Here is a 13,315-nt window from a genome sequence, read left to right as displayed (position 1 = left end):
TATCCACATAAGACACAGAGTGGTGCATGGTGAAGGTGATAAGAAAGCATCTGCTTCTGGATCTCTCGATGATAGAAGAGAGCAAATATGCTAAGTTAATATGTGAGATATGCAAGGAAGAGAGGAACAGCAATGATTCCAAAGCTTTCGTCCACAGCATCTCAGAAAATAGTGTTTGTCTGAGATGGACAAAGTAGAGGAAGAACAGGTTTGCTGGTAGATTTTGGGGTTCACAATTCAAGAGCTTGGGTTTGAACGTGTTCTGTCTAGGGACCTATTAGCCATCCAGATGGAGCTGTCAGGTGTGGGCAGTTGCCTAGAGTCAATGGGGTGGGTCAGGGCTGGGGTGGTCCACTGGAGGCATCAATGTATAGATGTATTTACAGCCAACTGACTTGACCAAATCATGGTGAAAGGGATGTCACTAGAGAAGAGAGGGAATCTATTGGCTGCACGTGGGACACCCCAAGATTCAGAGTGTGGGAAGAGAAGAAGTAGAAAGGAGAGGAATAAGGAGGCACTTGCAAGGTGAGAGAACTAAGAGTGATGTCCAGAAGCCAAATGAGGGAATGTCTTCAGGAAGGACAGAGTGATCAAGTTTGTCAAATTCTGCTGGTTGGGGTAGATTGTGGAGTGGGAAACGGCCACCATATTTGGGAGATCATCAATGACTTTGACAAAAACAGCTTCAGTTCAGTGCTGAAATGAAAACTTAACCAAGGTAGGTTCATGAAAAATGGGAACAGAGAAATGGAGACTCTTAACATAGATGACTCTCCAGAAGAACTGGAGAGTGGTTGGAGAAGGGTATGATTTCAAAGAACGAGTTTTTGTTTTTTGGGGTTTTGTTTTGTTTTGTTTTGTTTTTAAAGATAGAAGATGTATGTGTTTTCATGCCGATGGAAATGATCCGTAGAGAGAGGCAATTTCATGATGTTGGAGACAGAGGTGACAACTGGAAGGGCAATGTATTTGAGAAGGCAAGGAAGTGTGGGCTCCAGGAGACAGACACAGTATGACAGAAATAGGAGCAAGGACTGACCACCATTTTAAAAGTTGGGCCGGCAGGTATTCAGTGGTTTTAGGAAAGAAAGTTCTTTATAAAGAAGCAAAGTTCTCTACTGATTGCATCTACTGTCTTAATAAATGGGAAGTGGGGTCATGGTCTGAGAGTCATCTAAGAGAGTGAGAGGATGAATTGGGCAGGGGAGTTTGGAAGCACACCAGGCTGCATGAGGGTCTACTTGAGGTTAGCAGTTGTGCTTCTAAAGTTAGACCCATCACTGTGCTGGTATCCAGCCTGGATATTTTTTTTCTCCATCATATTCAGCTATAAGCACAGAGTTGTTTTAAACCAGAATTGATTCTTTCAGGAAACACAAAATCAGCACCTGTTGTCTGTCAGACCATATGTGGAGTGACAGGGATCTGGACATGGACAGAGTCCAGCCCCAAGGGAGCTCACTGTTGAGGTGGGGAGCAGACATGTTGATGGACACATGAAGTCCAAAGGGGTAGATGCAAAGATAGGCTACCCTGGGAACACAAAAATGGGGCCTGGATCCAGGAGGATCTATTCTTCCTACTGGAGATGTCAGCTGAAATGATTCCTGGAGGGCGGGTGGGTTTTAGTCCAATGAGGAAGGCAGGGCACAGCATGGTGGACAGATAATGAGGAAGGCTTGGAGGCCTGAGAAGAGGCTAGAGACGATGGATCTGGAATGCAGGAGGCTTCGAGACTGAGCATCTTTTGCCAATGGTATTGCCCTGGTTTTGACTTAGTGGAAGATATGGACATTCAGCCTCTGACACATGCCAGGGCCTCAGTTTGCTACCCGGCTCAGCAGCATCTGACCCAGGCTGAGGTGACACTCACAGCCCATCCCTCAGGACCTGTCACTGAGCCCTGCTCACTTACAGGGTCCAGACTGAGTTTCCCAAATCTGAAACACATGACCACATATGCCTTCCTTTCAGAAACTTTGGCTGCCAGGGTACCAGACCTGAGCTCAATCCAGAAGATGCACCCATGAGGGAAATTTCAGACTGCCTTGGTGAGGGAGCCTCAGTCCTAATGGGCTCTGGATGCTCAGGATGGCTGAGGCCTTTCCGGGTTAGGCTGGGCATTTTCATCTTGTTCTGGGGACTGAAGATACAACTATCAGAGCCCCTTGGAGCCTGCTTCTCATAGCCAGAGGGCAGGTATTTGATGAGGTAGGAGAGGAGCCCCTCTCCTCGCAGTGCATCTGGACCATGCTGGGCAGTTGGCAGAGGGGGTGGACACGGAGGACAAGGACAGCACACAGTTAAGTTCCCAAGGCCCAGAGCTGTCACTTAGGTAGCAGAAGGATTTTTAATTTTTAAGGATTTGCGTTCTGTTTACAATGTAATTAAAAATGCAAATTTTATAGAAACACATTTGTAAAAAGTGGAAATCTCACAACTGTTCAGGGCTTATTCCCCCTGTGTTTATTCCTATATTTATTTACATTTATTAATGGTTACTTTTTACCAGAATGCAGATTGGCTGTATACAAATATATTTTTTTCCTAGCAGTTTAGTTTGGGCATCTTTTTATTTCCATAGCGTTCAAAAACATAGAATATGGAAAGAAAGCAGGGTGGAGGGAAGGTTGGGGAGGGAGAGGAGTGTGGCTCTGCTGGGTACTCAGTACATGCCAGGCCCTCTGTGGCTGGCCCCAGGGCTCACGTTTGAAGAAGGGCTTTGTGGCCTCCTGTATCCTATAAGTTCGTGTCTTCCTGTCATGAGCTACGCCACCCTCATCCTCATGGGTCGTTAATGTCCTCAGAGGGTTCCCCAGCTGGGATTCAGAACTGCAGTCACTCTTATGACTGACTGGATACAAAAGAGTGTGTGTGATGCCCCCGCCTCACCTTCCCCCAAGCTTCCATGATGGGCCCTGGCAAATGTTGAGGGTGCTGTTCCTGAGGAGAAGACAGATTTCCAGCCTGCCAGCCTCTGCTCTTGGAAGGCACAGCTTCTCCAGGTCTTGTCCCACCCACAAGGGCACCCTCAAAGTGCTGGAGAAGTACATGCCCTCAGTGTGAACTCCAGTGGCTAAAACACCCCCTACACCCTTGATCTAATCTCGTCCTCCATTATTTTCCATAATTCTTACTCTGCTTTATTAATCTTCATAGTACTTTTGATCACTGGATACATGACATTGGAAGTCTGCTGACTACGCCCCCACAGGCCACATAAGCAGCCTGCAAACTACACTGTTTTTCTTTTTTGAAACATTTTTAAAGTGTTCTAAAACACACACACACACACACACACACACACAAAACCAAGGGATATGTGACAGATTGGTATGTGGCCCTTATTGCCCACATATGTAAAATTTGTCCCTTTCCAGAAAGCGTGCTGACCCCGGCATTCCATCTGTTTTTGTTGTTGTTCATATGTTTGTTTCTGTCTCCCTACCTCTACCACATAAATGCCCCAGAAGCAGGAACTTGGTGTTGTTCATGCTGTATCCCTCACCTACAGCAGTGCTCGACACAAGCAGATGCTTAGAAAAGGTGTTTTGGGATGAATCAGTGGAAACATGAAGACACCTGTGAAGCCTTTCAGAGCCTTTCAGGCATCTCAGAGTATGTCAACCTTCTTCTGAGGTCCTGTCCACCTTAATGGCCCCAGGTGTGGGGGAGGAGAGACCAGGAAAGGTGGCAAAGCCTCGGGTAGGAGAACACTGCATGAGAGAGGAACCAGAGAGACTGGAGGCACAGGGGGAAGCTCTGGTGAAGAGACTGAGGAGGGGCAGAGAAATGGTGGGGAGTTGAGAGCACGGGTCCTGCAAGCAGCCTGTGGAAACCCAGCCAGGCCATCCCAAATGACTCAGGTAGCGTCATCTCCTGTAGAGTCAGACAAAAGCAATAGAAAAAGGAGGCTGCTGGGATGATCGTCAAGGCATCTGTGGGCTTTAGTTCATGCAGCTTCACATTAGGATGAGCGTCCCCACCCTCCCATGCCTTTTGGGTCACTCCACTACTTTCTTTGCTTTTTTAAGGAAGAATAATAGGGCTTTGGGATTTAGATTTACCAGGACTGTGATTATGGCAAGCCCACAGTTGTTAAAATCTGTTTTACATATACTGTATATTGATTCTGCTCCTGTTACAAGTGTATTTATCTCCATTGCTAACATAAATATTTCTGTAACATGCAAAGATGTATTTATAAATTCTGTATTATTGATTTTTTTCATGTGGCAAACACATTTATCTCTTTGTTAATGAAAACGTATCTAGGAAATAGTAAGATTGATTTATGGAGAAAGGTATGGGGAGGAAGGTGGTGCCGAGCTGGGTAGACTGTCCTTGGCCACAGCTGAAGGAGATGTTGTGGGACTTCCAGAAAGTGCGTGTGCATGTTTATTTGGAGGAAACTGCTCTCAGAGACAAAGGATGTTTGCAAAGTCTTTCTGCAAGGCAGTCTGGTGTGTTTGTAGGAGTCAGCTATGCTTTCAGCTAGGGGAGACTCCCAAAATTAGCATCCGGGCCAGGAGATATAAAGAAGCATCTCCCATTGGTCTCAAACTCAGTTTCCATAGGACACAACTGAGTGAAAGGTACAGGCTCAAAAGTAGGCTTGGAGGAAAGGCTAAGCCTTGCCATGGAAGGATTCCAATACTACAGGTTGTTGAAAGATGAAAAAGTAAGGAGATAGGCAGTAGACTACAGGGAGCCAGGGTCAGCTGCAGAATGTGCATGCTTGCAATGTGGCACTTCATTAGTGAATGCAAACCCAGACAGGGCAGCCTGGGGAAGATTCTTTTAAAGACTTCCTTCCATAATACAGGCAATGGTGTTATAAAAGCATATGGTGTCACGTGGTAGCTACATCTGTGGTGAGCATAGCCTAATGCATAGAGTTGTTGAATCACTATGTCATACACCTGAAACTAATGTAACATTGTGCGTCAACTATACTTCAATAAAAATAAATAAATAAAGACATCCCGCCCCAGAAGCTTCCCTCACCCAGGCATTTACTAATTTCTCAGGAAAAACCTCTGCTAGGCAGTTCCCATCATGGTTCACAAAAACAAGGGTCCATATGACCTGCCAAAGGAGTTTTGGTGTCTCCATGCTTACTCTGGATTCAGAATTCCTCAGGTTGTCACTCTAGGCATCCTGGGTACCTAAAATGTGTACTGTTCACAAGGCAACCCATTGGATGCTGATGAGGAGGAATTTGCATGTACCTTGGCAATAACATGGAAGCAAGAAACTGGACCACAGGCCTCTTACTAGGAAGGCAAATGGGCAGATGCCAAGACAGGCTTCGATCTCATGAACCTAGAAAAGTCTAAAAAAGCTGCCTGTCCTCGGTTGCTTCCATCCAGGTGTGACCATCCCAGCCCCAACCCTGATTCGTTCTTTATATTGTTCTCTGTTTTGACCATTTGAACCACTTATTGACAGCCTAACAGAAGGGCCACCATTTTTAAACATTGACCATGCACCAGACCTATGTCTGTGATCCTTAATCTTCACCAAATTTGTGAGAAAAGTATGAGTGAATAAAACTAGGGTCTCAGTAGGTGATTCTGAAACCTGCACATGCACCACACTCACCTGGAGGGCTGCAAAAGTATATAGATTGCTGAGTACCACCCCTAAGTTTCTGATTCAGTAGTACTGGGATAGGCCCAAGAACTTGCATTTCTTTAAGGGCCCTGGGTGTTGCTGATGCTGTGACTCTGAGGACCATTCTTCGAGAACTACTGGTCTACCTCAAATAGCTAAGGTATCCACAGGCAGGATTCACACCCATATCTGTATGATTCCAACACTGCATTGTGTTAGCTGATATGGATTGCCCCATGGTGTGTGTTCCAGATGGACCACCAGGGCCTTCTCCAGTCATATCTTTTCTTAATGGAACACCTTACCCCTTGATTCTCCATCTAGCTACCTCTACCCATCTTTCATGGCTCAGTTAACATTTTCTCTTCTACGAAGCCTTTCCTTAGCTCTGGCCCTAGCCAGCTGCACCTCCCCTTTGCTTCCAGGGTCCCCCATGCCAGAGCTCTATGTCAGCCCTCTCATGTTGTTTAGTGACTACTGTTTTACTCCTCTGACCATTCTCCCATCCCTCACTGTGAACCCCATGAGGATGCCTGCCATTCATTCCTTGCTGTGTGTGCCACAGTGCCTTACCAAGTGGCTATTCAGCAGCTGTTGGTGGGACAACTGCTTGAATGACTCTAACCAGTTGTCAGCATGCATGATTGAGGTTTATAGAGATAGCACCAGTGATGGGCAGATCTTCATCTCTCTGTGTTGAGGGTGCAGGGACACTTTCTAGAAGTCATTGCTGAAGAGACTACTTTGAGAAACAAAATAGTCTCTAAATTAAGTGTGTTAGTGGTGCCTTCTCCAAGCTAAGCATCCCTTGCTTGTTCAGATGGGTGTGCTATCTGATGTGCACATCTGTCTTTCCCTGACTGCCAGTGTTGGCTCGGAGCCTGGTTGGCCCATTGCTCCTATACTCTTTCATTCCTCCCCCTTTCAAAACTGATGAGAGGATGAGTGCCCCAAGGAAATGACGGCTTTGGTGTATGAAGAGTGGAGTCCTCCTGCCTAAACCTCTGAATGTTTTGATAGTGTTATTTACACAGAAGTATGGTGGAAGTACCTACTGTGTGCTGGCCATGTTAGTGAGCTTGGAAACTTTCCTTGAAAGAGCGTGTGTGCATCTGAGATAGGAGAGATCCCTCTGCATGGACTCATGGCTATGAAAGATGATATATGGAGGCCATGGGGCTGAGCCATGAGGCTGGCACAGCAAAAGGAGGTGGTGTTTGGGGGCGGGAGCAGTGAGGTCTTCTGGGACAGAAATGGACATGAAGCCATAAACATTTGGGCTGCCTACTTGTCATCCAGAGATGATCCCCGAGCCTCTGGCCAGGGGCACCGTCATGAATAAATACTAAGAGGCGAGAGGAAATCTCCATTTCAAATGTGGGGATGGAACAGTAGTGCTGAGCTCCTTGGCAGTTACGCATTCATTCCATACTCATGGAAACTGCAGTAATTTAGAGCAGTTCAGTATTTAGACTCAACTGTGTAATTCATCTTGATGTTTCCCATTCATCAAAGCCTTGTGTTTGTTTGTATTACCATGAGAAAAATAAAAAACGTGGGAAAAAAGATCCCCCCTTCCTTTCATTACAGGCAAATTACGACAGAGTTACAACCCTTGGGGCCCTTCAAGCAAAGGAACATCTTGCTTCAATTAGATATAAATAATGAACAATAATTAGAAAGATTTCTTCATCGAATTTGTTATTTTGTGTTTCCTTTCATCTGTAATGTATTGAAACAAACACTGAGCTCTGTTTCTGGGCCATGTAGCAGGGCCTAAAGGAACTCCATGGAGTGCATCTCCAAAGCAGGAAGAAGCACCCATTTTTGGCTCCTCTGTGTGCATGTTGTGAAGACTGGTGTCAGCCCTGGATCCAGTGCCATGGATGTAAAAAGGAGGCTGCCTCAGCTCTAGTCCTCCAGATTCCTATAGTCTACCATGCAGAATAATTGCTACTAGTTACCGGCCACTCAGTTTGCGTCAGGCGCTGCTTTACAAGCTAAACACACATTATTTCACTTAGTCTTAACAGTAGCCCTCTGCCACAAGCTCTACTTCTAGCCCTGTTTTAAGTGTTTCGGAAACTGAGGCACGGAGAGTTTAGCTAACCTGCCAGTCCTGCGGTATCAGTGCTGGTGGAGCCAGGAGGTAAGGCAGGTGGTTGGACTCCAGAGATGTTGCTTCCTCTCACTCTGGGATGCTGTTCTCTCAAATCACAGTGATATTATGCAGCCATAGAAACCATACAAGGTATAGAGATGGCACAGGGAGGTGATAGCTTCACATGGGGAAGGGAGGCACCCATATCTTCAGGGTGTCTGCAGAAGAATATCTGGTGGATGAGTGAGATAAACGGGTTCCAAGCTGAGGAAGCACCATGGTCTGGTGCCATAGATGGGGACTGTGTGGGATTTCTCATTTCAGCATTGGCTGTGGAGTTGCATGGAGGCAGGGGCAGCAGCTGGAGATGAGACCAGAAGATGGAGGGCTGGGTAGATCAGGTCGAGAAGATGGGATCTCCTCGTGGAAATGGTGACTCATGGAGAAGTGGGGATGATGATCCTTGTTGTTACAAAGGAGAAACAGATTTCCAGAAGAGAAATAAAGAGTGATTTAGTTGGAGCCTGGAGAGAGAGGCTGGCTCACCACAAAGCATTTGGGGATTTTTTTTTTGCCAGTTTATTCTATATGTGGCATTCTCTCAACGCACTGAACCAGGTGATGCTCACTTAAGGCAAGTGAGAACTTCCTGCCAATTGGTCCTTCCTGGTCTGACTATTTTCCTACCCCCAAGAAAGCCTCTCCTTGACCCCTAGCTCAGACATCTGCTGGTGGGCCTTCCCAATGCACTCCCCGCCTCCAACATGCACCTGACTTGAACTACCTGCTTCTCCTTCATGTACAATAAACCCAAGGCTCTTGGAAATGCTTTGATTTATCTCCACCATCTTTCAATAATACTTAGCACCTAAAAATCAAGAGAATTCATATAAAAATCCAGTTTTCTTTCTTTATTAGAAGGAAAACTGAGGGGTAATGCTCAAAGTGCAACAATGGGTGGAACTCTAGAAGAGCCACAAGTTTTGGAGGGGACATGCATATTCACTGGCACCAGCAGAGTGTGTGCCTCTGCCCACACCAGTTCTAAGTGTCAGGGACTAGTCATCATCATCCATGTTGCCAACATGTATTTCCTTCCTGTGCCGTAGGCATTGGAGTTGGAGACCTTTAGTATCCAGCCTCCCGTGTTGCCCTGTCTCCTCTATTGTGATTGTCTGTCTATATATTTCTCTGGCTAGACTAGACGCTCCTTGAGGGCAGGGATGATGTCTTATTCATCCTTTTGTCCCTTGATCTCAGCACAGGACCTGGTTTGAGGTATTCAATAACCTTACTGAATTAATCTACACTGAAGAAACATAACTGTGGTAGAATTAGGCCCTGATAAGTCATGCTCTGGGCTGAGGAACTCGAGCTATTTGAAGTTGGAAGTGATGAATGTGGATAGTGGGCCACAGCTGGTCTCAGTCTTCAGGAGGACTTTACAGCCCATTTATATCCCTGCAGTGTGCAACATGTACACATGCCTCACTGCCTTTTTGCATTTCAGGACATTCCAGGACCTCTCCAAACAAGTTGATATGTCTTACGGTACCGTCCGGGATTCTGCTGTGTATGAGTACTTCCGAGCCAAGGGCACCAACCCCCTGGAACAAGACAGCACATTTGCTGAACTCTGGAGGACCATCAGCAAGAATGGAGGGGCTGACAACTGTGTGTCCAGTCCTTCGGAAGGCATCAGGAAGGTAGGTGAGAGCTGGCCACCTAGCCACATGTGTGCTATGACTGGCTGTGGGCACCATTGTCTCCAACGTAGGAGACACCTTCTCAGAGCAACTCCTTTGAGTAGCCCTGTCATCTACAGGGTGATTCATCTTCAGCCAATTTGATAGAAATTTCTCACAGGCATCTGTGTGTCCATAGGAGATGCACACATTCTTTAGGTAGATGCCCATTCTTGGCAACAGAAGCAGAGGGGCTGCTCATTAAGTATATTCTAAGTTTCCAAAGGGTCAGTGAAGAGCAGGCAGAGTAAGCCCCCACATATGGACCTCCTTCCTCATGGGCCCATAGGATGGTAACCCTGAGGAGCCTGCCTATCCCAAGCGAGAATACTCAGCAAAAGCAGAAGCTGAGGACCAGTTAAGAGGTGGAGGGACTGAAGGGACAAGGTTGAGGAGAGGGTGAGCACACTATGGGCAGCCGGGGGTTAGAAAGGGGAAGACCACACCTAAGGGGCAGAAGGCCCAGAGCAAGGGCTGGCCAGTTGGGCCTGTCTGTGGAACTGTGCTTTGGAAAAGAGGTGTTCTTAGGGGATGGTGGTGAGGACAGCAAACCTAGGATGGAGGCCATAGTGGGGGAAACTGACAGAGAGCAGGGAGCGAGGAAGCCAGGGCCAGAGAGAAGAAGGACATAGTAGCAACCGTCATTCTTCGGCAGTGGGTTAGACTCTGCTCATTTATTTCATTTAATTGCCCACAATGGCCTGAATTAATCATTGTTATCCCATTGTACAAGTGAGGATCAGAGATGTGGGGTCACACTCCTAGTTAGGTCCTGATGCCTGGGGTTCCACGCTGTGTTTGGCATTTACCCACTGTATGCTGCAAAGCCCCTAGGGGTCAGTGAGGAGGAAGATGGTAGGATGAAGGCAGGTGTCCTCTAAGGATGCTACTGGTGGTAGTGTCCTGCTATCCAGTGACCCTCACATGCGGTGCCTACTGTCCCGGAGGTCCCTGGTGAATGGTGTAAGAAAGACGTGCACTGTGGCTAGGACTCCCACCTCTGAGCAGACGGGCATTCCACCCTGCCTCAACATCTCCTCTTCTCCCTTCTGTTCTCACAGAACAGTTAGCTCATGATGGCTTCTCCTTGTCATGTAGCCACGTGAAACAGTAGAAAGCATCTGGGCTCTGAAGCCTGACACACTTGGGTGTGAATGCCAGCTCTGTACTAACCAACTATGTGAAATGGAGCACACTGCTCTTCCTGTCTGGAACCTCTCAGAGTTGAGAGAGGCCCTTTGGAGGTCTCCTTAGAAAGGTAAAATATTCAGGGGTGCCTGGGTGGCTCAGTTAGTTACGCATCTGACTTTGGCTCAGGTCATGATCTCACGGTTTGTGAGTTCGAGCCCCACGTCGGGCTCTGTACTGACAGCTCGGAGCCTGGAGCCTGCTTCGGATTCTGTGTCTCCCTCTTTCTCTGCTCCTCCTCCACTTATGCTCTGTCTCTCTCTCCTTCAAAAATAAATAAAAACATTTTAAAAAAATTTTTTTAAAAGGTAAAATTTTCAAAATTATATGTTATGGTAAATTTTGAATGTTTACGTTGAACCAAGTGATACCTTAACAAAAATAATAGGCTGCAATGTAAATATGCTATCCCCATGCTTACGAGATTTATTAAAATCTCTTTGTTTTTAGTGATTTACAAAGGATGGCACTCTAACCTCGAGCTGCCAGGTCTTCCTTCATCCCTAATAAGTGACTCTCTGTGGTTGTAGGTGACCTCATTTGGAAGTAATGAATACAAGGTTGACTTAAGGCTTTTTATGAATGTAGGCCTGGGCCAAATGGCCTTTGAGTTTCCGCTCTCTGCTTTCTTTGTCTCTCATAGACAGTCAATACTCCCATCCATATAGCATTTTTATGAAGATTCATTGCAACAGTGCTACAAAAAGTACTTCTTAGAAAAGATGGCTACTTTTGACTTTATTAAACTTCCATTTGTCGTAAGACACTTTAAAGAAAATAAAAAGACAAGTCGCACACTGGGAGAGGATATTTACAACGTGTTATCACCAATGTAGGATTAATATCAAGATGAGAGGAAGAACTTTTATAAAAGTAAGAAAAATTCAAACAGCTTAACAGAAAAATGGGCATAGGACTTACACAGGCCTTTCACAGAAGAGGGAATGCATATGGCCAGTAATTATAGGAGGAGATATTCAAAATCATTAGTGGTCTAGGATATGCAAATCAAGAACATAAAGGTATATCATTTTACACCAATTAGACCTGTATAAAATGAGAGGTGGTGGAGAGGACGGGAGTAACAGGTGGTTAATTGCTGGTGGGAGTGTACCCAGTACAACCACTTTGGAAATGAGTTTGTTATTCTCTTATAAAACAGAACATCCACATACCCTATGACCCAGTGATACCACGCCTGTGTATCTACCCAAAGGAAACTCCTGCCTGCACTTCAGAAGTGAGAAAGGTCAGGGTAGCATTGCTTATAGTCAGAACCCTGGAAACCATCCAAATGAGCTTTACCAAGATAAAAAAAATATGACCTGCAATGAAATGAATGGACTACAGCTTCATGTAATAGCATGGATGAATCTTAGCAGAATAACATTGAGTCAGAAAAAGCGTTCAAGGCAGTTTCATATGGATCAATGAATAGAAAGCAACATACGACTTAATACCCATGTAAAATGTATAAAACACACGCATACACACATCGAAAGTAATGATAAAATACAGAATTCATGATAGTGGCTCAAATACATGGGAGAGGCAGAGCAACAGGGAGGAGAAAAGCAAATGATTGAATCGCAAGTCAAGGTCAGCGTTAGCTTTAGATTCACGGGGTTTTTAAATTTTTTTTTCATTTCTCATTATAATAAATAACTAATGAGGTAATTAAAAAGGGGGTCATTCCTGGACAAAAGGATGGGTGTCCTGACCCAAGGGTTCAGGTGATTAATCCTAGTTTGTGCACCTCCCTTCCCTTCCAAATGAGTGAGTCCTGACCAAGCCAGGGAGAGTTTGGCTCCCACAGATGTCAGGCCCTTTTGTCTCTGCAAGCCTCCAAACCTGCCTAGTATTGTTCCCGGTGTGCCATAAGACAGCAAACACCACCATAGAGCCCTCTGGAGGGTGATAAATCTGGAGATGGGTCATCAGGGAAATATTTACTTGTCATCCTACTTACCCCTAGCCCATTGCTGGCACTTTGGAAATCATTCACCCTCTGGTAATATTTAGGGTCTTATCTCATGAATAAAACAATGTAAAAAAATGTGAGTAGTGGAAGATGCAAATAAAGGATGCCTTATAAATGCCTATAGCTTCGTGGCACAGAATCTAATCTTTTTCCAGTACATAGGATGTGTTACTTTTATGACACCTTCATTTTATAAACCCCAAACCAGCTTTGGGGTCACAAATCTCTCTCTTGCATTTGGATCTTTAAGAAAAAACTGAACTGCCAGCACTAGACAAATGTTAAGGGTTTTATAACTAGTGTCATAAAAGTAAGTTTATGGTATTGTCAGAAAATGGAGTGTGCTGCATTTTTTACTGGAAGGAGAGCTCAGATTTGCTCTCAGGTCCTCTTCATGTGCCTGTTTGGGGGGCTCCTGCACCTCAATGCTTGTCTGAATCTCTTCCCATCTCTTGTCCCTATGGAGCTGCCCCTCAAGCCCCACCCCACCCCCAACCCCAGGCTACAGCTTTGGAAACCTTGTGAATCCCACCCACCTGCTGCAGACCAGGCTGGGGATGACCATGTCCCAAGTGAGGTTCATGTCCTGAATTCAGGAGCTATAAGGAGAAATCCAGCCAAGGAGAGCCTGCTTCTGTGCAGCACAGGCAGCCTGGTAAAGGTGAGGAGGGGATACCCCCA

General features: G+C 45.8%; 1 protein-coding gene across 5 annotated transcripts in view; it reads left to right on the top strand.

Annotated features, from left to right (window-relative positions):
• The window catches only part of GRID1 (glutamate ionotropic receptor delta type subunit 1), a 701,884-nt gene that overhangs the window by 648,971 nt on the left and 39,598 nt on the right, over positions 1-13,315 (top strand). For all 5 annotated transcript variants that reach the window (XM_045437900.1, XM_045437898.1, XM_045437899.1 and 2 more), the window contains one exon: positions 9,231-9,426. In XM_045437900.1, the coding sequence (XP_045293856.1) occupies positions 9,231-9,426 (196 nt within the window). The remainder of the gene's footprint in view (positions 1-9,230; positions 9,427-13,315) is intronic.

The sequence above is a fragment of the Leopardus geoffroyi genome, chromosome D2 (assembly GCF_018350155.1).
Source record: "Leopardus geoffroyi isolate Oge1 chromosome D2, O.geoffroyi_Oge1_pat1.0, whole genome shotgun sequence".
NCBI classification, from domain to species: Eukaryota; Metazoa; Chordata; class Mammalia; order Carnivora; family Felidae; genus Leopardus; species Leopardus geoffroyi.
Note: the sequence above shows the minus strand (reverse complement) of the source record. Positions and strands in the feature narration are given on the sequence as shown.